The sequence below is a fragment of the Etheostoma spectabile genome, unplaced genomic scaffold (assembly GCF_008692095.1).
Source record: "Etheostoma spectabile isolate EspeVRDwgs_2016 unplaced genomic scaffold, UIUC_Espe_1.0 scaffold00001763, whole genome shotgun sequence".
Taxonomy (NCBI): Eukaryota; Metazoa; Chordata; class Actinopteri; order Perciformes; family Percidae; genus Etheostoma; species Etheostoma spectabile.
Genome location: NW_022602803.1, coordinates 1 through 26,502, shown reverse-complemented (window position 1 = coordinate 26,502; position 26,502 = coordinate 1). Strand labels below are relative to the sequence as shown.

General features: G+C 43.9%; 1 protein-coding gene and 1 pseudogene across 2 annotated transcripts; both read left to right on the top strand.

Annotated features, from left to right (window-relative positions):
- Positions 1-6,436: 6,436 nt before the first annotated feature.
- Positions 6,437-20,097, top strand: LOC116675295 (actin-fragmin kinase). 2 transcript variants are annotated; one of them, XM_032507221.1, is made up of 8 exons: positions 6,437-6,679; positions 9,696-9,877; positions 10,339-10,421; positions 10,936-11,014; positions 13,295-13,341; positions 15,224-15,344; positions 17,813-18,004; positions 19,848-20,097. In XM_032507221.1, exons 3-7 carry the CDS (start codon positions 10,407-10,409, stop codon positions 17,929-17,931), a joined length of 381 nt encoding a protein of 126 aa, XP_032363112.1. In that variant the 5' UTR covers positions 6,437-6,679; positions 9,696-9,877; positions 10,339-10,406; the 3' UTR covers positions 17,932-18,004; positions 19,848-20,097. The 2 variants fall into 2 exon arrangements, with proteins under 2 accessions (XP_032363112.1, XP_032363111.1); XM_032507220.1 differs by having other exon boundaries at positions 9,696-9,888.
- A 4,736-nt stretch (positions 20,098-24,833) lies between these two features.
- Positions 24,834-25,310, top strand: LOC116675293 (inhibin beta B chain-like; annotated as a pseudogene).
- Positions 25,311-26,502: the final 1,192 nt, after the last annotated feature.

Here is a 26,502-nt window from a genome sequence, read left to right as displayed (position 1 = left end):
TTAACCCTTGTGTTGTCTTCAAACTGACCCGGGACTTATTTGGGATTTAAAAACAATTCTGAAATAACATTTCCTTCATAATCTATTAACAAATATTGCCTTTTATCTCAATTTCAAAAAATGGAGATAACATATGTGTTTAGGGAATGCATCAGTCTCTACTAGCACACAATTAAAATGGAAGTGTGATGTGTTTTTTGTCATAAGGTCATAATTCCTGTTAAAAATCCACTATGGAAAAAACACAAAGGGTCATATCCAGAATAATGTTCTGAACTGAGTCAGGAATACATGTTTATCACAGGAAATAAGGTAAACACGCTGATTTCAGGTAGAAAAAATGTAACTTGTACCATTTTTCTTCTTGTAACAATTTGAAATGGGTCAATTGGACCCCGATACCATACAAGGGTTAAGTAATTCCAGCATAGATAGCTGGAATGCAATTTATAATGGTTTTCACCTCTGTTGATCCTTCTGCCTTCGTCTTGGAAGACGGTAAAGCTCGACAAGGAGACGACGGATTTCTCCGGTGACGTGTATATTGTTACGTCACCTGAGAAACAGAACAATATATACGCCACCAGAGAAATAGAAGTTATTGCAAACCAACAAAGTGATCGGGGTTGCGTCCGAAATGGCAGACTATGCCCTGCACGTACTCAACAGGCTACTATGGTTCAACATGCTTTTGTGTAAATTTTCATTTTCAGCGTCGCATTCTGAGACGGTCCTTGCCGGTTGGTGAGGCGTTGCCATGGTTACCCCTGCTGACCATAGCTCTGGCGAATGTTTAAATCACTGCAAATGGAAAGCAACTAAACCAATGTTCACAGGTGCCAAAATCACAGATTTTTAAACTTGGAAAAGCAAATTAGAGTGTTCTTTGAAGTTAAAGAGCTCCTTGGTTGCTGCCCTTTGTGTTATGAACGTTGTCATTACTAACGCATTGCATTGTGGGATACTTATGCTGCCTTAGTGTAGCTCCGTAGTATTTCAATTGCTATAGTAAAATTCACATACTACTGGTTTCATACTAAGGCTTCCGATGTACCAAAAAATGTCACCATGGAATTTGGGTCCATGGCTCAACCCACCTTCATCGTGAGGAGAGCTCTAAGGCCTCCTGCATACTGCCTGGGTGGCGGGAGCCTGGCATTTCTGATGCGTGGCGTGAGCGTGGCGTTTCAGATGCGTGGCGTTTCTGATGCGTGGCGTTTCTGATGCGTGGCATTTCTGATGCGTGGCGTGAGCGTGGCAGCTGCGTGGCGTGAGCGTGGCGTTTCTGTGGCGTGGCGTGAGCGTGGCAGCTGCGTGGCCCGGAGTTTCTGATGCGTGGCGTGAGTGTGGCAGCTGCGTGGCGTGAGCGTGGCGTGGCGTGAGCGTGGCGTGAGCGTTGCGTTTCTGATGCGTGGCGTGAGTGTGGCGCTTCTGATGCGTGGCGTGAGCGTGGCAGCTGCGTGGCGTGAGCGTGGCAGCTGCGTGGCGTGAGCGTGGCGTTTCTGTTGCGTGGCGTGAGCGTGGCAGCTGCGTGGCCTGGAGTTTCTGATGCGTGGCGTGAGTGTGGCAGCTGCGTGGCGTGAGCGTGGCGTGGCGTGAGCGTGGCAGCTGCGTGGCGTGAGCGTGGCGTGAGCGTGGGCGTGGCGTTTCTGATGCGTGGCGTGAGTGTGGCAGCTGCGTGGCGTGAGCGTGGCGTGGCAGCTGCGTGGCGTGGCAGCTGCGTGGCGTGAGCGTGGCGTGGCAGCTGCGTGGCATGGCAGCTGCGTGGCGTTTCTGTTGTGTGGCGTGAGCATGGCAGCTGCGTGGCGTGAGCGTGGCGTTTCTGATGCGTGGCGTGGCAGCGCGTGGCGTGAGCGTGGCAGCCGCGTGGCGTGAGCGTGGCGTTTCCACTGTGTGGCGTGAGCGTGGCAGCTGCGTGGCGTGAGCGTGGCGTGGCAGCTGCGTGGCGTGAGCGTGGCGTTTCTGTTGCGTGGCGTGAGCGTGGCGTGAGCGTGGCGTGAGCGTGGCGTGAGCGTGGCGTGGCGTTTCTGATGCGTGACGTGAGCGTGGCAGCTGCGTGGCGTGAGCGTGGCATGGCAGCTGCGTGGCGTGAGCGTGGCGTTTCTGTTGCGTGGCGTGAGCGTGGCGTGAGCGTGGCGTGAGCGTGGCGTGGCGTTTCTGATGCGTGACGTGAGTGTGGCAGCTGCATGGCGTGAGTGTGGCGTGGCAGCCGCGTGGCGTGAGCGTGGCGTGGCAGCCGCGTGGCGTGAGCGTGGCGTTTCTGCTGTGTGGCGTGAGCGTGGCAGCTGCGTGGCGTGAGCGTGGCGTTTCTGTTGCGTGGCGTGAGCATGGCGTGAGCGTGGCATGAGCGTGGCGTTTCTGTTGCGTGGCGTGGCAGCTGCGTGGCGTGAGCGTGGCGTTTCTGTTGCGTGGCGTGAGCGTGGCGTGAGCGTGGCGTGAGCGTGGCGTGGCGTTTCTGATGCGTGACGTGAGTGTGGCAGCTGCATGGCGTGAGTGTGGCGTGGCAGCCGCGTGGCGTGAGCGTGGCGTGGCAGCCGCGTGGCGTGAGCGTGGCGTGGCAGCCGCGTGGCGTGAGCGTGGCGTTTCTGCTGTGTGGCGTGAGCGTGGCAGCTGCGTGGCGTGAGCGTGGCGTTTCTGTTGCGTGGCGTGAGCATGGCGTGAGCGTGGCATGAGCGTGGCGTTTCTGTTGCGTGGCGTGAGCGTGGCAGCTGCGTGGCTTAAGCGTGGCGTTTCTGTGGCGTGGCGACTGCGTGGCATTTTCTACATCTTTCTCCATCAGAAACGTGTCTGACGCGCCGCTGCTGCTGCTAGCCTTGTCTGTACACATGTAAGTCTTCCCTTGGTAAAATGAAATAATAGCAGAAGTGTACATCATGTTAAACATAAACATACTAATTTGATGACAGCAAAGACAACGTCGGCAGTACTGACGGCTAAATAGGGTACAGAATATTTTGTTCTGTATGACGGGGCAATATTTGAAAATCAATGATTATCATTTATTTTTTTAATTACATTTACATCTGCATTTATGTCAAAACTTGGAGATTTTTAGACATCAAAATGACATTTATCAATGTATTCACGCCAAAATGACATATAAACGTCTTTAGTAGTCTATTTTGCCTGGAAGCGCATATAAAAAAAAAATAGACGTCGGTCTTATTTCTAGCATGCACGCGTTTTCGTCGTGGCTCGAGCCGCGTTGAAACTGCCGGGCTACAATGAATTAATTTCCTCGAACATCATTTCCTCTTAGAGTAACAAAACATTGACTTTACGTTCATATCTTTATTTTCTTAGTCTCTTAAAAATAACTAAATGTGTTTATTTTCTAAATTAGCTATGAGTTCAAATAGTAGCATATGGCTACTGGGCAAAATTGTCAATTGAGCACATAATATCTCTGTGGTTGTGACCACCACTTGATATAAAAAGTGTGTTTATAATATTCATCAGGTTATGAGTTGAGCTATTATATTACATACATGTTAGCTCCAACTATATTAGTCTTCATTAAGCTTCTACAGGTACCTTAGCTTTGCGAACTGGGAAACACAGCAAGGAACACATTGGCTATTTCTGGCTATTCTCTGCTTTTATACAAAATCTCTCTTTTTGTGACCTCTCTCGTCGTGCCCCATCCCAGATTCACACACTGTTTATTTAATTGGATTATCATTTTATGAGATGGAGGAAAGATGTTTGCAACGAAAAGAAGTTTGGAAAGGACGAACGTTTTAATGATATGAACTCTTGATTTATAATTGGTGTTTTTATTTTCCCATTTCTTTACTTCCTCTTTAACCTCGCTGAGCTCAAGCTCCCGGTTTCTTTCACTGCAGTCACGGTTACAAATGGTTAAACCCCGAATTTTGTGTCTTTCCTCCCCAGTCCTGTGGTGTTGGTCCTGTCCTGTGCTCCCCTGCGTGTCGGTGTGTTCTGTTCCCTGTTTTATTTTGAAGCCCGGTCTCTGTCTCGTCCTGTCTTTAGTTCTACTTCCTGTGTTTTCCCTCTCTTGTGATTACCTGATGTTTCCCACCTGCTTCCCTGTCCTCCTGTCACCTGCCTGTCGTTACCTCGTTACCTCGTGTATTTAATGTCTGGGCTTCCCCTGTCTTTAGTCAGATTCTTTTTCATAGTCAACCTGTTCCTGGTGTGGTCCAGATCGTCCCAGTGAGTTGTCCCCTGTGCAGTTACGCTGGTTGTTTTTGTTGTATTGCCTTGCCCTGGACCTGTTTTTGGACTTTTGGATTTTGCCTGTTCCTTTTTGCTCCCTGTGTTTTTACTTGGACTTTGTTTAATAAATTCTTGTTTACCATCGCCTGCCTGCCGTCCTTGTCTCTGCATTTTTGGGCCTATCCTCCTCTAACTGTAACAGTAAGTACCCTTTTTGTGTACCTCAAGTACACAAAAAGGGTACTTGAGGTACTTTTTTTTTTTTTTTGTAGGCTACGTTATTGTAAAGTGTTTCTGCAGTCTGATTTACAGACTAACAAATCACAGAACAGTCACTGAAACAAGTACATAAGTACTTTTGAAAAAAAAATGTAATCTCGAAATGTGTATCTTTCGAATGTTGTTGTCCAACCAAGCGACACCCAGTTCTTTGAGCGTCCACCACAAACCGGCCACCGCTTCAAGAGTATATGGCTGCCGCCTGAAGCGTCCCATGTCATCCGTCCCGTCTCATGCGGAGGCGTGTCCAACGGTAAATCCAGAGGGTCAAAAATGCAAAATCGCGAACATTTTTTTTTTAATTCATTTTTATGATTGCGGCAATCATACAAATTAATAAAAAAAATTTTTTTAACTAAACAGGTCCATAAGATAAATGTAGACTATCATACTGATGAATAAAAACACTTAAAATATATGTTCGTCTATAAAATAAATGCAGATTATAGGCAAACTGAAAAAATCCTGCCATCCCCGAGTTTCTACTTTTCAAAATAAAAGCTCACATCTGGAACAAAATACTAATATCTCTCTTTTCAAAGTTAAAGCTCACGTCAACTATCATGCTAATGAATAAAATATTTGGTGTGTTTTTAAATATTTAAAAATACATGTCCGTCTCTAAAAAAATGCAGATGATAGGCAAACAAAAAAATTCCTTCTATAGCTGCATCTTTGATCCAAGTTAACTTGGATCAAAGATGCAGAAGGAATTTCTCTTCCGACCGAGTTCAAGCATTTGGTTTTGTTTTTAAAAAAAATGTCCCCCTTTCATACAATACAAAATACAATAGAACCGCTGGCGGAAGTGGAAGAAAAATTCAATCGCATCCTGGCCCAAGGCCGTGGCGGCAGAGATATGCAGTCAAATGCAGGACGGGTCCCAGAGACCCGAAGGCCGAGGCCGCGGTAGTAGAAAAATAGAACCGCATTCTGCCCCGGGTCCCAGAGACCCGACAGCCGAGGCCGCGGTAGTAGAAAAATAGAACCGCATTCTGTCCCGGGTCCCAGAGACCTGACAGCATTCTTTCCCGGGTCCCAGAGAGCCGACAGCATTCTGTCCCCGGTCCCAGAGACCCGGCAGCATTCTGTCCTGGGTCCCAGAGACCTGACAGCATTCTGTCCCGGGTCCCAGAGAGCCGACAGCATTCTGTCCCCGGTCCCAGAGACCCGGCAGCATTCTGTCCTGGGTCCCAGAGACCTGACAGCATTCTGTCCCGGGTCCCAGAGAGCCGACAGCATTCTGTCCCCGGTCCCAGAGACCCGGCAGCATTCTGTCCTGGGTCCCAGAGACCTGACAGCATTCTGTCCCGGGTCCCAGAGACCTGACAGCATTCTGTCCCGGGTCCCAGAGAGCCGACAGCATTCTGTCCCCGGTCCCAGAGACCCGGCAGCATTCTGTCCTGGGTCCCAGAGAGCCGACAGCCGAGGCCGACAGTCGCTCTCGCCATGCTGATAAGCAGTTGTATTTGCAGCAATGTCCCGGGGAAGTGTGAAAACAATATAGAATATACAATTAAAAAGTCTTGGGAAGCGTGTAACATGTTTATTTTGTAGTCTTGTTGTGTGTGCAGATCGTGGATTGTTGTCCCTCCTCAGGAGGTCAGGAGGTCCTGCCGTTAGTTGGCAAAATCGGCTGCGTCGCTGATGCAGGTTTCATCAGATGTAGCTTCATTAACATGGAACAACACGAGCATAACATCAGAAATGAGCAAACTATATGTAGCTTATGGCAAAATTGTTAACAGTTTTTTTTACGTTTTTCAATTGATTGCAACAAATGTGGTCACGAATTTACCCGTGACTCCGTCTGGAAAATTATTCGTGATTTCGTAACTTTGACCCTCTTGATTTACCGTTGGACACACCTCCGTATGAGACGGGACGGATGACATGGGACGCTCCAGGCTGCAGCCATACCCGTCTCCAACGCTTTGACATCCCTGCTCCCAGCTAACAATTTTTGGTTCCCAGAACGTTCGTTTTTTGTTGTGGTAACGTTCCCTGAACGTTTGTTTTGGTTGTCTGTTGGTTAATTGGAAGGTATTCTTAACGTTGTGTTGATTTGAATGGGAATGACCGGTCTACTGTCGTTTATCGTATGGAAACAAGTTATTCACAGGACTTTCCAATTAAGAGCTCAAATTTACTGACGACCCTGAATGCAGCACACGCCCGTTTACAGAGAGAGAGACAACAATCCGACGAAGAGAAGCATATCGTAAGTCACAATATGTTAACCGCATTTTTTTACTACATGAAATGCCTGTCACCCACTTTTATAAGTATAAAAAGTTTAGGGCACTGAAAAAGATGCTGTCGTGTGTCTTATAGGCATCGAATAGCGTCAGTATCTACAAAGAAGCTCGAGAAAAGTTCATCTCCTCGTTTCCTCTTCGACTTTACCGTTATTAACGTTGGCGTTATAGCAAGTCTGCGCGCGAGACACTGACGGATGTGACTACCTAGTCATAACTTAATGTTATATCAAGTTAACTCCTAAATATAGGTGGTTGGGTTGTTGCGCTGGAAACCGAGCCGTAAGAAATTAACGGGCCTCATTCCTCCATTCAGGGGTAGTATTGACCGAAAGCGCCGTCTCGACCGCAAATGTTAAGTCACGTTAGCGTCACGTTAGCGTCACTTAAGTATGTATCAAGCCGTTTGAACAGTTTAAAGGTGTAACATGAAAACGTTACCACAGTAACACACATACGTCGTCGCGATGTAATCAGAATGCGGCGGCAATATGTCGTATATCGTTCGTTTGCTCACTGGCACGACGTCCCCGCTCTGGGACTGTATTAAATCAAAATATGAGCCCAATGTGTCATCACACATACTAACTGGAGATACTATGTTTTCTGACAACAATGCTAAATGCCAGTATTGTCTCCTTCTGTTTGTGTTTTGGCCTGTGTGTTGGTATCATAGACAGCATGTATCACATATACCTGTACAAGCTGCCCAGTGTACAACAGTCTATGTGTAGTACAATACTGTATCTGAAGTCTATTTTATATAGACCTTAGTGGTCCCTAATACTGTATCTGAAGTCTCTCTTATATAGACCTTAGTAGTCCCCTAATACTGTATCTGAAGTCTATTTTATATAGACCTTAGTGGTCCCCTAATACTGTATCTGAAGTCTATTTTATATAGACCTTAGTGGTCCCCTAATACTGTATCTGAAGTCTATTTTATATAGACCTTAGTGGTCCCTAATACTGTATCTGAAGTCTCTATTATATAGACCTTAGTAGTCCCCTAATACTGTATCTGAAGTCTATTTTATATAGACCTTAGTGGTCCCATAATACTGTATCTGAAGTTTCTTTTATATAGACCTTAGTGGTCCCCTAATACTGTATCTGAAGTCTCTTTTATAGAGACCTTAGTGGTCCCCTAATACTGTATCTGAAGTCTCTTTTATATAGACCTTAGTGGTCCCTAATACTGAATCTCAAGTCTCTTTATATAGACCTGAGTGGCCCCTAATACTGTATCTGAAGTCTCTTTTATATAGACCTTAGTGGTCCCTAATACTGAATCTCAAGTCTCTTTATATAGACCTTAGTGGTCCCCTAATACTGTATCTGAAGTCTCTTTAAATAGACCTTAGTGGTCCTTAATACTGTATCTGAAGTCTCTTTATATAGACCTTTGAGGTCCCTGATACTGTATCTGAAATCTATTTTATATAGACCTTAGTGGTCTCCTAATACTGTATCTGAAGTCTATTTTATATAGACCCTAGTGTTCCCCTAATACTGTATCTGAAGTCTCTTTTATATGGACCTTAGTGGTCCCTAATACTTTATCTGAAGTCTATTTTATATAGACCTTAGTGGCCCCCTAATACTGTATCTGAAGTCTCTTTTATATGGACCTTAGTGGTCCCCTAATACTGTATCTGAAGTCTCTTTTATGTAGACCTTAGTGGTCCCCTAATACTGTATCTGACGTCTCTTTTATATAGACCTTAGTGGTCCCCTAATACTGTATCTGACGTCTCTTTTATATAGACCTTAGTGGTCCCTAATACTGTATCTGAAGTCTCTTTTATATAGACCTTAGTGGTCCCCTAATACTGTATCTGAAGTCTATTTTATATAGACCTTAGTGGTCCCCTAATACTGTATCTGACGTCTCTTTTATATAGACCTTAGTGGTCCCCTAATACTGTATCTGAAGTCTCTTTTATATAGACCTTAGTGGTCCCCTAATACTGTATCTGATGTCTATTTTTTATAGACCTTAGTGGTCCCTTAATACTGTATCTGAAGTCTCTTTTATATAGACCTTAGTGGTCCCTAATACTGTATCTGAAGTCTCTTTTATATAGACCTTAGTGGTCCCCTAATACTGTATCTGAAGTCTCTTTTATATAGACCTTAGTGGTCCCCTAATACTGTATCTGAAGTCTCTTTTATATAGACCTTAGTGGTCCCCTAATACTGTATCTGACGTCTATTTTATATAGACCTTAGTGGTCCCCTAATACACACATCCACAACTTCTAATGTCACATCATTATTTCACTTAATGTAGGATGCCCACTGTAGTTGAGATTAGTCTTAGGGTTGACTCTAGTGTTTGCCAAAAGTCTTTTAAAATACAACCCAAAGATGAATAATGATGACTGTATGGTTAAAAGGAGCCAACTGCGTTAGAATATTTTGCCACTGGAGAGCTTTTTTCCCCCGAGCCACGCTTCACAGTCTTTCTATGGCAGTGTATTTCTCCCCCCACACCAGGCCTGTGGGTCTAAAGCAGTCCCAGCTGAACACCAATAGGAGCCAAGCTCTCTACACCCGTAAGCTAACACTGTCCTCTACTGTATAACACCCAATGGCTCGCCGTGCCATATGGCAGGCTTGTCATTGTATGAGGCTTCACCAGCTGGATCATAGTTTTCTTCTATTCCTGTTCCGAGATCCATAACGTCGACTTACAAGGCACCTGAAGGTCGTTTTCTCATCGGGATTGTTTTTTATAGAGTGCTGAAGCAGGGTGTCCCCTGGAAGTTGTTTGCTGGTATACATGGTGGATTTGAGCCACAGGGTGTTTTTGGAGGGGAAGTTAGACAGACAGGCTGTGGTTTTATTGTTACAGACCTCCACTGGGAAATGACTATTGTATGAGGAATATGGCAGTTGGACACTACTTTTCCCAACTTTTACAGTTAGACTAATGACCCCAAACCAATGTACTTCATATCTAATTGATATTTTTAGAAAATGGTCCAGTGAGAGCAGCTGATGCAAGCTATGAGTCACAGTAGTCCTTGCCTGTGGACTCGGCTCCTCCAGGACAGCCAGGCCCCATGTGACCGCTACAAGCATGCCTGCTGCAGCTACGGTGGACATGTCTACATCCTGGGAGGGAGAGACAGCAGCACTTTGAGGGACTTCTGGAGGTACAGCGTGGGTAAGGGCTAAACACACATTTGACTTTAGTGCCAACAAGTTGGGCTTTTACTACTGGATGACATTATCCCATGAAGGGATAATGTAGAGCGGGGCGGTTGTTACAGCCAATACAACCCCGACAGGGTGATAAGGACTTGAATCAGTGCTTATTACATATATTGATATAAATGGGAGTTTTTTTAAATTTAAATCTGATTGTATTGCTTCCTTGGCTTCTTTAGGAATATTTATGTTGACATTTATGTCCTCATTCATCTCGTTTTCCTTCTGTTATCAAGAAAATAACAGACCGTATTCTACATTAGAGTTCAACCAAGCCATGTAATAATACTGCATTTCATATGATGCATTATACATGTAGAAAGCTGCCCTGTATGAAAAAAGAAAACAAAGGTGAGCTGTGTTGCATGATCTCTGGCTAAACATGTCATTCTGTGCAACATTTAAGTTTGTGACGAGTGGACAGAGTTAAACTGCACCAGTGATGCTGCACCAGAAGAACTAGAAGGACATTCTATGGTGGCTCATGAGGTACACACTTTCAAGCTTTAAATGGCATAAAAACAGGGTTTCCACAGGGTCTCAAAAACGTCTAAAATACCAGGCCTTAAAGAGTCTTAAATTCCCTAAAGTGTTTTAGGTTTTAAATCTACGTCTATGCAACGCTACCTCAACGTGTTAATTTCTTTTAAATTATGTAGTGTTGTCTTTCTTTCTTTCGCTATTGCCAATATAATTTCGCTGTGTTACGACTACAAATGAGACCAACTTACATTGCAGCCATTCAGCTTTGGCGTTGGTGCCAGTCTCTTTCAGATTGTACCCCAGACATAAAACAGACTTTATTCTTGGCTTATACTTAGCTTGAAAAACACTGAATTTAGGGCTTAGTGTATTCATAATGGTCTTAAAAAGGCTTGAATTTGCCTTGGTGAAACCTGCAGGAACCCTGAAAAAGCATATGAAAGCTTCTATCTTTGTTCACATCCCACAAATTAGTGTGTCAGTGTGTCAGGAACACGTTTACCAGCTCTGACCTTTTCAGGGCTTCCTGTACGTGTTTGGAGGCATGCTGGATTCTGCGTACAACGAGCAGAGATGCCCCCTCTGGGTATTTGACATCGGTGAGTCTGACTGTGGAGGTGCATGCACGATACAACTTAACATCAGCGCTTGTCTGCAAATGCTCAGGCTCGAAGGACAGAACTTGTTGCATGTCAACTCAAGGGTTTGCGTGCAATAGTGTCCCAAATTTCACCATGGTCCACACCAAGACCCACCAATGGGTTGGGGTTAGGCATTTGACATTGAGTGGTTATGGTTAGGATAGCCGATTGGTTGGGGGATAGGACCTGTACAAATGGGGTTACGCTGCGGGGAATTTGGGACATTAAACTGCGACTGCAGCCCCCGTCTCTGCGCCCCAGTGAAAATATAGTTCTCAACTGTAGGTGAAGCCGGTAAAAAGTTTGCCCGACCTTACATTTAGCTGTGAATACAATTTTTAAAATAAGGATAAGTAACTGTACAATCAAAAAGTAACATAAAAATGGCATTTACACTGAAAAAATACTAATCCTGTGGTAAATTGTCTGCGGTGAGCTGTGACACAAACAGGACATGCAGGACAGTACCAAAACATGGGACGTAATGATTCAGTGTCATGTTACACGCTCTGCACACAGGAAACTGTTGAAGAACATGTTTATATGTCCCACTTGTGTTGTGAAAGCCCTCACCTCATGCCAAGGCCGATGGTTGGGCGTTTCCAGGAAGCTGTTGGAGTGCAACAACTGGCACAAAAAAAAAATCATATTCAAACAGCACACTGAACCCAGATAGGCAAGGCAAATTTATTTATAGAGAAGCTTGTCATACAGTCATTCAAAGGGCTTTAGAGACAGAAACAGATATACAATAAGACACATTTTATAAAGGTGCCACAAAGTTTAAAAGAAATAGTAAAGTCCCATCAAACAAGACTAATTTTTTAATTTAATTTTTAATCTGTTTATTGATCCCCAATGGGGAAATTACAATTTACACTCTGTGTCCACACTTTGTTAGTTATCACACACAGTCCTGAACTACACACACACATGCTCAGGATCTGTACATGCACTAATGGAGAGATGTCAGGGTGGGGGGGCTGCCAGCCGAACCAGCTGAGCGGTTGGGGGGTACGGTGCCTTGCTCAAGAGCACCTGGCAGTGCCCAGGAGGTGAAGTGACATCTCTCCAGCCACCAATCCACACTCCGTACTTTTTGGTCTTGAACCAGTGACCCTCCGGTCCCCAACCCAACTCCCTACGGACTGAGCTACTGCCACCCCTAATTAAAAGCACTGGAGAAAAGAACGGTCTTTAATCTACTCAATAAGCATATCGGCAATCTAGTGGTGATGGCGCAGTGGACATGACCCATGCCTTTGGTGTGGGAGACCCGGGTTTGATTCCCACTGCGATACATCGACCAATGTGTCCCTGAGCAAGACACTTAACCCCTAGCTGCTCCAGAGGCGTGCAACCTCTGATATATATATATATATATATATATATATATATATATATATAGCCATTGTAAGTCGCTTTGGATAACTGCGTCAGCTTAATGACACGTATTGTAATGTTTTTAGGGCCCAGACCACTGAAAGACTTATAGGCAACATGTAGGGCCTTGTAATCGATTTTAAATTTACCCTAACAGGGATTTCAGAATTTGAGTAAAGTGCTCTCTCCTCTTGGTGTCAGAAATCTAGCAGCAGCATTTTGAATGAGTTGGAGCTGTTGTATGGTCTTCACTAGTAAGAAGCGCATTACAGTAGTCTACCCAACAAGAAATAATGATCTTATTATATATATATATACTGTGGTGTGTGTGTGTGTGTGTGTGTGTGTGTGTGTGTGTGTGTGTGTGTGTGTGTGTGTGTGTGTGTTGTGTGTGTGTGTGTGTGTGTGTGTGCACCCAAAACAACAAGCACCCCACATAATATGAAAATGTAAATTGCTGCAACACTATGTAATTTTACACAGATCAAATGATAATTTATCAACTAAAATAAAACATACTGAAATTAAGAATTAAGCACACACACGACATTGTTAAATCTGAGAACAGGGCCTAGTGAAAGGGGAGTTAGGTAACGAAAAATGTATCTTTGGGAGTCTGTAATTGTTGCTTTGGTTGTCGATTAAGCAACTAATCAGTTATTTTTGTCCGAGTCAACAAAGATTCCTTGAGTGGTTTTTTTTCATCCTTTTTCGTGCTGAATGGCTTATATTAAAGAAACAAATCAGAACATCTGTCGTAACAATAAGATTCGAAGTGAAGCTCAACATCTGTAGCTCCTTACTGTCACATGAGCTCTACTTTGTTTTCATATTCCTTTGTTGCGTGTGTTTCAGCGAAGCAGAAGTGGGTGCCCTGCCAGGGAAAGACCAGCTCCCCCCAGGTACAGAACAGCCTTTCATATGAAAGTCATTTGAAGTATTTCCAGATGATCTCAAGCCACTCTGGTTTCCCCGTGCCAAGTTTCTGTGTCAGTGTTCCTCCTGACAACACCTGTAAAAGATTAGATCCTGTTTTAAATACATAAAACAAAACAAAAAAGAGAAACGAATGACACGTTTTGCACGTGTACTCGTAAAAAACCTTTTCGTTTTTTGTAGTTTCTTTTTGTACATTTCAGCAGGAAACTCAAACATCAGAAAAAAAGACATCACTAGGGTTGGTTCTTTAATGGACTCATTTGGAATCGTTTTGGGGGATTTGGCTTTCAAATCTGATCATTGGATCCAAGTTAATATACCGATGATACCAAAATTTAAGATTTGGTTTCCGCAGCGCTAGGTGCTTGTTGTGCTGCAGCCATGGAGCACAGTTAGCTCTAGTATGGCTTTATTTTGCATTGAAAAAGCTCTGTAACACTGCAACCCACCATTGAATCAAAATCAAACCTTCTTATCAGTGAAATAAGACTGTGACAACTCCACCCCTCGAAGAATCAGCATCTCCATTCTGATTGATGAGAACCGGAATCCACAAGAAGAATCGGAACTGGAATCGTTAAAATCCAAACAATGCCCGACCCTAGACCCTAGACCCAGTATTGACCCAAAAGCAAAAACATCATTAATTGATGAGTGATTTCATGTTTATCTTCAAAAACGTCACGTGTTTGTATGACAAAGAACTGTAACTGCGTCCAGGACGTCCAGCGTTTCTGAAGAGGAATTTCAAGTATGAATTTGTTCTCAACATGCAAATCAGAGAATTATCAGCTCCCCGTTGTCTTGAACACAGCATGGCCTGTTCAGTTCAGTACTGAGTACCCTGCTCAGTGTGCACACAGAGAGCCCCCAAATCCACGCTGACATCAGATCTGAAATTCTGGTGGCTCCATGAAACCTCTGAAAGAAATATAGAAACTTTAAAGGATACTTGCAGGGGTTGTTCAACTAGACTATATTTTCCCATGTTTTTCTGTCTAAGTAACTGATGGGAACAAAAATCTTTGTATTAAGTGAGCCCAAACAGGCTGCAATGGAACAATGTGAAAGTGTGCACCGTCAATGTCCTTCCACTAAAACTACTTTTTACCACTGACATTATGGAAAGGATCCCTACAGAGATAGGCCTCTCTGTTAAGATCCTTTTAGTTTAACATGAAACAGCCCCGAAATCACCATCACCCAACGCAGCAGACTCCATTTAAATAAACAGTATTTTTTTTATCTTTGTTGAAGTCACTTCATGCAAAGTGGACAGAAACAAATCAAATCAATCACAAGCCGTCTTGGTTCATCTTTCCATTCTTCCAACAATCACTGCTCCGGTCTGGTTGAAATAAACCCTTAATTCACCCATTTACATGTGGAGATATGCTGCTCTATACACGCTAAAAGTAGTGATTATTTAAATGGAGTCTGGTTGGTTTGGCAATGGCGATTTCAGAGCTGTTTCAAGTCATGGAGAAAAATAGGATTTTACTCTTTAACAATAAGGTCTATCTCTGTATTAATCTGAGCCTGTTAGTGGCAAAAACACAATTTTTGAGTGGACGAAAAATTAATGACGCACATTTGCCCTAAAGGGTTACAAAACAGTCTGGTTTACTGCTGCTGGTTACAGTGTTCTTGCTCAATACTGGACCAGTTTCAATAATTTGTGTTCCCATTAGTCACTTAGACACCAATGCACAGGTAAGTAAAGTCCATGTGGAGACTGAGGGTTTTGAAGTTTCAAGTTGCTGGTGATAATAAAGTCCTGTTTCTTTTGTTTGATAGCCCGTTATCTCGATGTTTGTGTCTTCTTGGGTGTGTTTGTGCGTGCAGAGCCGAATGCCAACCAACAGAAAGGGACACAGTGCTGTGCTGCTCGGGTCTGCCATGCTGCTGTATGGAGGGTTATTGGACATCAAAGGATCCTCGCAGGACTTTTGGAGTTTGGATTTTGGTAAGTTTAAAGTGGCTTTTATCATAAAAAACACTCATGGATGCACCCAGTACCGCCGCCACATGCCACTACCGCTGCGATGACATCATCAACGCCATCACCACCTATTTTTGTGAATGTAACCGAGTCAACCTTTAGTTTAAAAGCATATTTAGGACAGAAGCACCACTTTTAAGATTTACCGTATTCTCGTTTTGGGTCAAACGGCTTTTTGAATGGGAGAGATAGGGGCCCTACTATGATAGCATCAAAATAGCTAATAAACACTACACTGAAAACACTGAAACTTTGCTGAAAGTCTCACCAGGGGACCTACACATGAACCCAGCATTGAGAACATTGTTTGTGTTCAGAGTTAACTCAAAAATAAAAGGTTTTGACCGACTTACTTGAGCAGTTGGTTTTTCCGGTCGCTGCCACACCAACAATGTTCTCAATGCTCGAGTTCATGTGTAGATACTTGAGCAAGGTTTCATGTTGTGTCGAGTCTTCTTAGTGTTTTAAAAATAGCTATATTGATGCTACCTAGGTCACCCATTCAAAAGGCCATTTGACCCAAAACAAGAATATGGTAAATCTTAAAAGTGGAGCTTCTGTCCTAAATACACTTTTAAACTAAAGTGTGACTCAGGTACATTCACAAAATAACCTAGGTTGCATTTTGGCCAGAGTTACGCTTTAAGGCACCCTGCCATACTCGCTCTAACTTACGCTACTCTCGTAAGGGGGTTGCGATATACTGTTGTACTGAGGGAATTTCTTGCTTTTCAACCGGGGTAAAAAAACAAATCAAATAGTCCCAGGTCAACCCAGTGTGTTGTTGTTTTTTGTACATATTGTATTATTCATGTTATCAGCCATTAGTGCAGCGTAAATAGTCAGTAAAAACAAGACCAATCCACAGTAAAACACACGCAGCCTCTCTCCATCTTTTATTTGTTGATGTTGGAACTACATCTGCAAATATTAATCAATTAGTTGATTAGTTGTCACCTATTCCATCCATCCATCCATTCATCTTCTTCCGCTTATCCGGTATCAGGTCGCGGGGGCAGCAGCTCCAGCAGGGGACCCCAAACTTCCCTTTCCCGAGCCACATCAACCAGCTCCGACTGGGGGATCCCGAGGGCGTTCCCAGGCCATGTTGGAGATATAATCCCTCCACCTAGTCCTGGGTCTTCCCCGAGGCCTCCTCCCAGCTGAACCCTAACCCTAACCCTCCCTAGGGATGGGGCCCAGGGGGCATTCTTACCACATTAAATCCAGTTATTTTGGAGTCACTTTGTTTAAAAAAGGAAAATATTCCCTTATTGCAACTTGGGGAGTGGGTGGGGATTAGCGACAGTTAGTCATTAAGGCTAGCCTAACAAGTCAGACCCACATCATCAAGATGTTGGATCTGGCAACCCACCATCTGCTGGGCTCAATCCGAGGGGCGGGATAAATGGTTGTCTTTCAAATACTCTCTGCACGCAATAGGATTGCGCTCCAACCAACCAGAGCAACGCTGTGGACAAAGAACAAAAGGACATAGAAATGAAAGTGTTGCGTCATTATGCAACATCACACAAAGCTTAGCTTAAGGATGGAACTAGAAGTGAAGCACTTCCTGTTTCTTCCCTTAAAGTGACAATTCACAAAATGAACACCAAAGGTCCCAAAGCAATGCAAACATATCTGGCTCCATAACACACCATGGGATTGGCTGGACCAGAATTTGGTTTTTCCGGCTCGCAAGCCTCTGACCCTTCTTTGTGTAACTAGTCTTTCTCAGAAGGGTGGTATCTTTAAAAGCCTTAGTCTGGTTTCTCATCTCCCCTGCACAATGTTTTACCTTGAATCAAGCCTTATTTGAAGTATTATGTTAGTTTGTTTTAATTAAGTGTGAATATATTAAACTAAGTTGTCTTCACACAGCGGGGGGGCAATACAGAAGGCATAGGATTGTCATTTAAAACCGACGCTGGCAGCTTACAAAAAGACGGCAAGTGTGAACATAGCCTATGACTAACGCTTACATTACAGTAACTGGGCATTAACTGTGCAACACTGTACACACGGTATACTGGTGTGTGTGTGTGTGTGTGTGTGTCTGCGTTCATGCGTGTGTGCTAAAAATGAATGATGACCCTGCTCCCCACATTTCAAATCCTCCATTAGTACTGCATGTCTAGTTTTGCTTTTATTATATAATATTTTAGTCATGTTTCAACGTTGGTCCAGAACAGCACCAAAATATGCAAGTAGGGCTGCGGTTGAAAAGCAAGAATGGCAGGGTGCCGTGTGGTCACGCAAGGAGAACGAGCCGTAACGGAGAGCAGCGTATGAGTGAGGACAAGAGAGAGGAAAAAAAGAGATAGCAAAGATGATGTAACTCTCCACACAGGAACTGATGAAGAATGTGTTAATATGTTGCAATTGTTTAAAGTAATTAATATGGAAGTGCTTGCATTTTGTGTGTGTGACAGATTCCATGGCTTGGTCTCTGCTGAATGGCTCCCAGCAGCAGGGCCCTTTGGGCCCGGCCCCAGACACAGCCACTCAGCCGTGGGCAGCCACGGCTGCATGTACCTATTCGGGGGCCTGAAAGGCTTGCAGGAGCAGAGGGACTTCTGGAAGTGGAGCTCCACCAGCAACACGTGGAGTTCCCTCAAAAACAAGTGAGAAGATATTTCATCTCTCAGTTTGTCCTTTTGGGCAAATCTCCACGGCTAAATACGGTATTAGTTATAGTTATTACAGTTAATACACAATACACAGATATTGCAAAAGATATTGATGGTTCCTTGAGAACTTCCACTGTTATTACAGTTTATTGCCAAATGTTTAGCACAAGACAAAATCATTTAGTTTTTGACTCTGTTAATATGAGAATAGCAATGCTTTAAGAGGGCAGAGAGACACTGCATTCATTCAATATGGGAGGTTAACTATCCTCACATGATTTCAAAGTAATCTCTAATCTGTGGTACAGAGTTTTAAGGTGCAGTGTGAAGCGCAACACACACACACACACACACAGGGCAGGGTTCAACGCCGAATTGGCAACCAGGCATCCGCCTTTGGTTGTCGAAACTGACAATAAAGACACAGAGCCAGGTCGCCTCTTTATTCAAACCGCAGCGGTGCATACAGGAGAGAAAGTAAAACTAAAGTATTGATCTCGATAAACGTTGGTATCGATATATTATAGATTTTCAGATCGATTCGCCCACCACTCGTGACCAGGGCTTCGTTTATGTCTTTTAGCTCGTAGCTTAAGCAGCAGACTATGGCCTTGCCCTGGAAAAGCAACTTATCATTCTACGTCCCGCTGTTGGAATCCTCTACAGTGAAATACAGTCACATTTTTACACCGTTTAGCTGTCAGCGTTGTCACCGTGTTTAGTCCAGTCCCAACTGTAGCTAACGGTAGGCTAACGTCACCCTCTGTGTAACATGTCATTGTTTATTTGTGTGACAGCAGCGATGTTTCTGTTGCCTCCTGCGTCTGTTCTGAGAATCAGAGTGTTGCCAGGCATTTAGGGGCACCGGAATGAGGCACCAATCCACATTGCCATTTTGGCCGGGCAGGTACCGGGCACCGGTGCCGTATTAGCACCGGATTTTAACATGCGGCGTTAGCATGAACAGAAAGTTGCGTTGCCTGTAGCTTTTCACAACGAACCCGCGTGTGTGAAAAGCGGTCGCACAACAGCTGAAATGTTGTGTCGCGCCCCAACGTCGTGTTTAACTTTACGAAGGCCACCAAAACAATATTGACTTTAACAAGATTTTCTAGTTTTGTAAGTTTTGATTTCTTTCTACATATATTAAAAAAATAAAATACTGATCAGGTGGTTGCCAATTGACTTAACCTGACAGCTACTGTCGAGTCCTGCAGCCTGTGAATGCATCATTGGATTGTTTCTGGGTTAATCGATTTGTTGTTTGGTCTACAAAATGTTAGAAAATGAAAATTGTAAAAAATATGGATCAGTTTTCCCATGTAGATTATTTCCTCAATGTCTCAAAGAAATTCAGTTTACTGTCACAGAGGAGAGAAGGAACTAGAAAATAGTCACATTTAAGGATATAGTGCATAGTTTCTGTCTCCCCCAGGAGGAATTGGAAGTATTGTAGGGTGACCAGACGTCTTGAAAAATTTGGATTTGAATTCCGAATCCTGCCCTAATGTCCCCAAAATTTTAGCAAAGTCTAAAGAGCAGATTCTGGAGTAGGTCTAGTCTGATCTGGTCAGACATCAGGTGGGATGCTAGCAGCAAACTACATATAAGTTAGTGATAGGAGCCTAGTATATAACTAACAGCTGTACAGACCAACACTTTGTTCTCAGCCTTCTTTAAGCGGGAGGATAGCTCATTTTTTATTTGTTTTTGGGTTTACATGACAGTTGAATTCCTGAATAAAAATAATAAATACTTTTGGTCTGAAAGCAGAGCAGCATTGTATTCGTTGTAGGTGTTCAGTGTCCCACCACCTCCTCTCTGCTTGTTGTCTCAGGGCCGGCCCCTCCAGACTGATGGGCCACTCGGCCGTGGCCTACCAGGACAGCATGCTTCTTTATGGGGGATGTGAGAGCCAGAACTCTCCTAAGCACTGCCTGTGGAGGTACCACTTCAGCACTCAGACCTGGGGGCAGGTTGCCACGCTCCCCGGCTCCAACCCCCCAGGGAAGATCCACCACTGCTGCGTTGGGCTGGGTCCCAGCTACAAGTCCAAGACCAGCAGCGGCCCCTGCTCCGGCTCAGCACAACCCAGGCTGCTGGAGGGGAAACGAAGGCTCTTCAAGAACAAGTGCTTCCCCACCCCACCTAGGAAGATGTGTCTAGGATCCGAGGGAGCTATAGAGCTGGAGACGTTCAGCCCGGCCAGATGCTACGGTAGCAAAACCCCCACACAACCCTCCCAACTAGTCAACAGCAAAGAGGGCTTAATGGGGAGAGAGGCCCAGCAGATTGAAAACTGTTTGACTTTTGAAAACAAGGTGTTTAGGAAACCGTGGGGCTGCAGAGGCGATAACCCGCTGGACAAGGAGGAGGAGGAGGATGATGAAGATGTAGCCGCGCATCTGCCTGATCTGGTGCTGGTGCTGGGTGGGAGACCGTGTACCACCCACAGCCCTATCTCCATATGGCAAATGACTCTGACAGACTCATAGCAGCTTTTGAAGAAAAGAAACTTTTGCGTTAACATGTTCTCTATATGAGGAATATAAAGAAAAAAAACACACATTGTATATGTTGAAAAGGTTTACTGACATGCTGTGAACAAGAGAATAACCCAACTATTTTTATAATCCTGTTACTCTTGTTGTGAGTTTTAATGTCAGGAGTTGCATTTACACATTTCTTTTTTTCAGAAGTCAAATAAATTATCAGAAAATGCAATTAAGAAAAGCTGTACAATGATTGCAATGGTGAACAATGAACTAATTCACAGCGTCGTGGAAAATATACAGCACACACATGAGCATAAAAATGGCAAAATCAGGATCAGCGATCCTAAACATTTCTGTGTACTGCTTCAGATGAACGGGCCGGTTCCCAGAGCTCCGTGGTTACCCGTCGGTAGTCTGTATCCACAACGTTCCACTCCCGGGATTATTGTTCAGGTGGCGCCAGGAACTCCGCTTGATGTCCCTCTTATATCGGTTACCTTCTTCTTTCTTTGTGTTGGCATTCTAGAGCCAGTGGATTCATCAGGGCGATGCCATGCACACAGGAGAGAAGAAACTGAAAGGTGGGGGAAAGGGTGGAGGAACAGCAGGGTAAACTGAACAGTTTATTGTATTATAGTTAGGGAATAGGTTGCTTTGTCCATTTGCTATGCTTCTAAAAGTATGTGAGAGAATTGATACTAATCTTGTGTCTTTAGGTGAAGTACAGAGCTGGAGTCAGGACAAGGCTGGCCAATGATTCATTAAGGGAATTGGTCAGGAGCCTCCGGAAGATCTGCCGTCCCCTTCCTCTGTCTCTGTGTTCTAACCTCCGTTTTCTGAGCGGGAAAAAAAAATCAAGATGGCCGCCGCCTAATTGACAAACTTAAGGTTTCAACACAGCAGTCCACAAACCATCCTGCATCCAATATTTACACAGTCTGTGTTCAATGTCATTCAGCAATCAGCTAGTCAGCGAGCCATGAACAGGATAAACAGACACACCAATGAGAAAAGAAAACTATAAAAAACCAACTCCATCCTTTGCTCAAAGTGATATTACTTCACTAGCTATTTACCTTTGCAGAGCAAATATGATTTTGCTGCTATGTTAATGTTCTGAATGTCGAGCACAGAAATCTCGAAGAGGCTTCTTAAAGAAGTGTTCAATGTGAGAACGGAATTTGTTGTGGCGCTTTAGTAACTCAGAAGGTTTCATTTTTTAAGTAGGGAAATCAGTTTGGTTGTACTACTCTGTAACCTCGAAATAGTCTCATGAAAAGAATTGGGATCTTGGATCTTAATCCTGTCTAAAAAAACAAAACGTTGTATGATCTTTCTGCCATTTTGCCCAGCCTATCTGTGATAAATTTCAGACTTACGAGCCGTGTATGGCACATTGCATTTTCTGCGAACTGCCAACACAGAGCTGAGAATAATGCCTGTAATATAAACTGGGTTACACAAGATGGCGCCAGCGCTCAGCATTCTTTCCTTGTAACCATAACTGAAGGAATAAGGCACGGGTTTCTTTACCAATAGGCCGATTTATCATCTAATATGTTATATTAATGAATACTTTCAGATATTTTAATTTGGGGGGGGAAAACACATTCAAAAAAGTATTAAACAATAATTTGGCGCGCCCCCCCCCCCCCCCCCCCTTGCAGTGACTCTGAGGACCCCCATCTCCACTGTAATGCACAAGCTCCATTGTTTTGTGTTGGGCGGCTTACAAAAAAATGGGCTTTTTAGTTAACTTTTACAATTGTATCACTGCATTGTGTTAATAAAATCAGCTAATGTTACATTCAGGGTCAAGATGACATGTGTTGTTTCTCGATGGGCTGGAAATTGCCATATTTATTATTACTTCAATTCCTGTTCAAACTACGGAGAAACCCCAAGGTCCAATCCCAAACGCTGTCTTAGACCATCGGAATAGTTTGCATGGACTTTGAAAAGGGTTTAGGTTTCACTTTAAATACCTCCTGGCGACAATTCCATACTTTCTGACACCAATCTTTGTTATCAAGTATTCAATAGCAATAACTACTACTACTATCTACACTGAGACTTACTTATCGTGACATCGTTTCACCAAATAGATGTGTTTTATATCATTTGAGACACATTTTCCCAAATCTCAGCCCGACATATTTGGGATGTTTGGAAAAGTTGGGAGATGGCAGTCTGCTGCTTGTTAAGGACGAAGAAGAAGGTCCCCCTAAATATGGGACTAAAACCCAGTGGGAAAGTCACAGTGAGTATGAGTAACTGAGTCATTTCTAAATAAACTCTGACTCCACTGCTTTACTTTTTTCTCTATATGAGGACAGTAGGTAAAGGGAACCTAATCCCCGAGGCTCTGTAGGAGAGGGAACTATCAGCTGACACGCAGCAGGCCAGTGCTCGTCACCGCTGCGCCGCCTCTTTCCTTCCTCCTGTTGGCAGACAGGTGTACTCCACTCACACACACTACTACCAGGCACTTTGAAAAGTACTTCAATCAATGGTACACCTGAATTACTTTAAAAGTAGCTTCAAGTGCCATCTGTCCATCATCCATCTATCTATATCTGACTATCTATTCATCACTCCATCCATCCATCTATCAATATATCCATCATATGTACAGTATATCTACCTATCCATCTATCCATCCATCTATTATCAATCTATCCATACAGTTATCTATTATATATCTGTCTATCAATCTATCATCCATCTATCTGTATATCTATCTATTTACCATCTATCCATCATCCATCTATCAATCTATCGGTCAAACAATATATCCATCCATATACTGTATCTATTCATATATCTATCATTTATCATTTATTTATCAATCCATCCATACATCAATTCATTCATCCGTCCACCCATCTATCTATCAATCTATAATATCTATTTACCATCCACGGATCCATTCATCCATCTATCTATCTATCTATTATCTATATCTATCTATCTATCTGCCTGCTGTGGGTGTATATATCTTATTGCTGCCTGTCTGTGTGTGTGGTGTGTGTGTCTGTGTATATGTATTTATTGCATGCCTGCCGGTGTGTGGTTTGTGTATATGTATATTGCATGCCTGCCGTATGTGTGTGTGTCTGTGTGTGTGTGTGTCCGGCCGGCATCTTATCTCTAGCCTTAGTTCCATGTGTAATGACAGGTGTGTGTCGGTAGATGGCGCTATTAACGAGGTAATCAGCTTTAGAGCTCAACTGATGAACTTCCAACTTTTATTTTATCCTCACCCAGATTTTTCTTTCCAAATAATTAACTTATATTTTCACTTCAAAATATTCATTTTTTACCCTTAATTAATAGTTACGTCTATAATTAGAACCAATCCAAACCTGAATGCATGCCTCTAAAGAGACGGAGAGGGTCCTTTATGGGTTTTAATGTCTGTCTCTAGATCATGTATGAACAGCACGTATACATTTATTTTTAGGATCAGTCTGGATACTGTGCCCTACATACATAACACAATCCCAGAAACACACACACACACACACACACACGCGCGATGGATGATCACATACTGTTTCACTCAGTAAGTCAAATAACGTGAGCTTTAGGGGAGGTGGGGCAATTAAACAACTTGTCGTGGGCCGGCGTGCAACCCTAATAAATCCTCGTTCCATCAGTGGGAATGTAGTAGTCTAATCCCTGCGCCCGTTGGTGGAAATCCCACGTGGTCCACTGGTGTATAAAAACTTTGGGTGCGCGGAGCCCCTGTTGTCGTGACTGCAAAGGGAGAAAAGGGCTCAGTGCTCAGTGAACAACAGCATCTTGCAGACGCACGGAGCTGCGCGCATCGGACCCAGTACCCAGGCGCACACAACACACACACACCCACACACACACAAAAGACACGGGACTCGGCGAGCTTTGTTATTCTCTGTGGGACTGCAGCTGTTGGACACTCTGCATGTTGCTTGAATGGGAAAGAGCGGGTTGGACGCGTTTTTTTTATTGATACTTTCGGAGGCGGTGTGCTTTTCTCCGGTTGTTTTTGGTAGATTCCACATCCGAGGTGAACAATCCGTGTGACAGAAGCGCGTCAAACGATTCCGAACTTGCGAGTGCGCCTGGCAATCAGAGAGATGAACTTCTACTGTGTGCAGAGAACAGACGTATTGCTGATAACCAACCTGAAGGCACAGCGCCTGGGGTTCATTAGCCCCTCACACTGTTTTCAGCAGCGCTATGTATGTTTGGGAATACACCGATCGCGCTGACTTCTGGGATAATTGTGGCACTCACTTTTGGAACACGAGTGGACGTTCGGATAATTGTAAATTGAAAAATCAGCTTTAAGCTCAGAGTGTGTGTCTAACAACATATGCACCATTATCTTCCATAGCATATGGACTGTAATCATTATTTTAAAAAAAAAAAAAAAAAAAATGAGCATCTACAGTGTGGCTTTGTCCTGTTTGGTGGCGTGCGTTCTGTCCGTCCGCTGCAGCACGGTGCGGGACAGAGACGCAGAGTTTGCCCAGGAGTTCGTGCGCGTCCTGCGGCCTCAGGGCGTCGGACCAGTCGGAGCGCGTGGACATAGACTTTTTGAAGCGGTGAAGAGGCACTACTGAACCGGCTGCAGATGAGAGACAGACCCAACATCACCCACCCCATCCCGAAGGCTGCGATGGTGACGGCGCTGAGGAGGCTGCACGCCGGGAAGGTGCGCGAGGACGGCCGGGTGGAGATCCCCAGCTTTGGACGGACAGGCGGTACAACAAACGAGGTTCAGGCGGAGAACTCGGAGATCATCAGCTTCGCAGAATCAGGTAATACTCAATAATTCATTGCATCGAAAATCTACCTCTCCGTGAACCGTGCGTGCACCCTTTTGACTTACGTAACAGGTAGGTAGGTAAGCAGGTGAGCTCACAACTTAATAATACCAACATGAAATGTCACTCTGCAAGATGTATTAGATGATATGCATATCAGCTGTTTTTGGGATACAAGTTAAAGTGCAGTCATCTTCTTCTTTTTTTTTTTTAAATCATTTTATTACATCACTATTCCCAAATGCCAGTGGTTGGTGTTAAATCCTCCGTTTTAGCCTTGATGAAATTTCAAAAAGAAATGAAACTAAAGAGAGAGTCCTTAAATTACCCCTGTGTGTTGTCTAGGGGATAAAAAGACCTCTGAGTCCAATTTTCATCACTAAAGCTGTGCTCACACTCAATACTCCAATGTATAAAGCCCTCTTTTAAAACACGGACAAAGTCCCTAATTGGCCATTTATCCCTTCCTCTAAGAATGTGTATCAAACTAATTCTCACTAGTCCAAAGAGAACACCCTTTCCAATCTCTCTCTCTCTCTCCTCTCTCTCTCTCTCTCCTCTCTCTCTCTTCTCTCTCTTTCTCTCTCTCTCTGTCACAAACACACACAACACCACACAACATAACTAAAGACATCTGGCTTGACATTATCCAATAATTGTCAGTTAGCGCTGTGAGAACCACATCTTGACCAAACTGTTAGTTTACAAGAAGAAAACACACAATTAAAGACACCAAAATAGGATTTCTTAAACATACACACACACACACACAGACACACACACACACACACACACACACACACACACCATCCTGTCTTTTCCATTGGTTCCTGTTGGTACAATTAGCCCTGAATGGTATAGGCCCTGTCTTCCATGGGAATGATCTGATCTCACTCATGACAAGGGAACAATGCCAGGCAATTATTAGAAGAGCACGATGTGTTCCTGCTGAACCCGACTGTCAACGTTGAGCCGGGAAAAAAACGCAGGGAAAACAAAAGAAATTGCTCCGAATAATGCATGAGACATTGAGATTTGCGGGGTTGGATTGGGGGAGTGTGGGTGGAGGGGTGTGTGGCGGATGGCAAAGGGAAGAGGGGGAGGGTGGGGGGGGGGGGGGGGGGTTATACTGTGTGTGTGTGCCATATTGCTGTGTTTTGAAGAATCCTTTTTTGTCGTTCTAAAA

Excerpts from the sequence above, each read along its gene's own strand:
- LOC116675295 (XM_032507220.1), top strand. The coding sequence starts at position 9,720 with ATGCAAGCTATGAGTCACAGTAGTCCTTGCCTGTGGACTCGGCTCCTC. Across the intron at positions 9,889-10,338 it reads CTTCTGGAGGTACAGCGTGG|TTTGTGACGAGTGGACAGAG; the intron begins GTAAGGGCTAAA and ends GCAACATTTAAG. Across the intron at positions 11,015-13,294 it reads CCTCTGGGTATTTGACATCG|CGAAGCAGAAGTGGGTGCCC; the intron begins GTGAGTCTGACT and ends CGTGTGTTTCAG.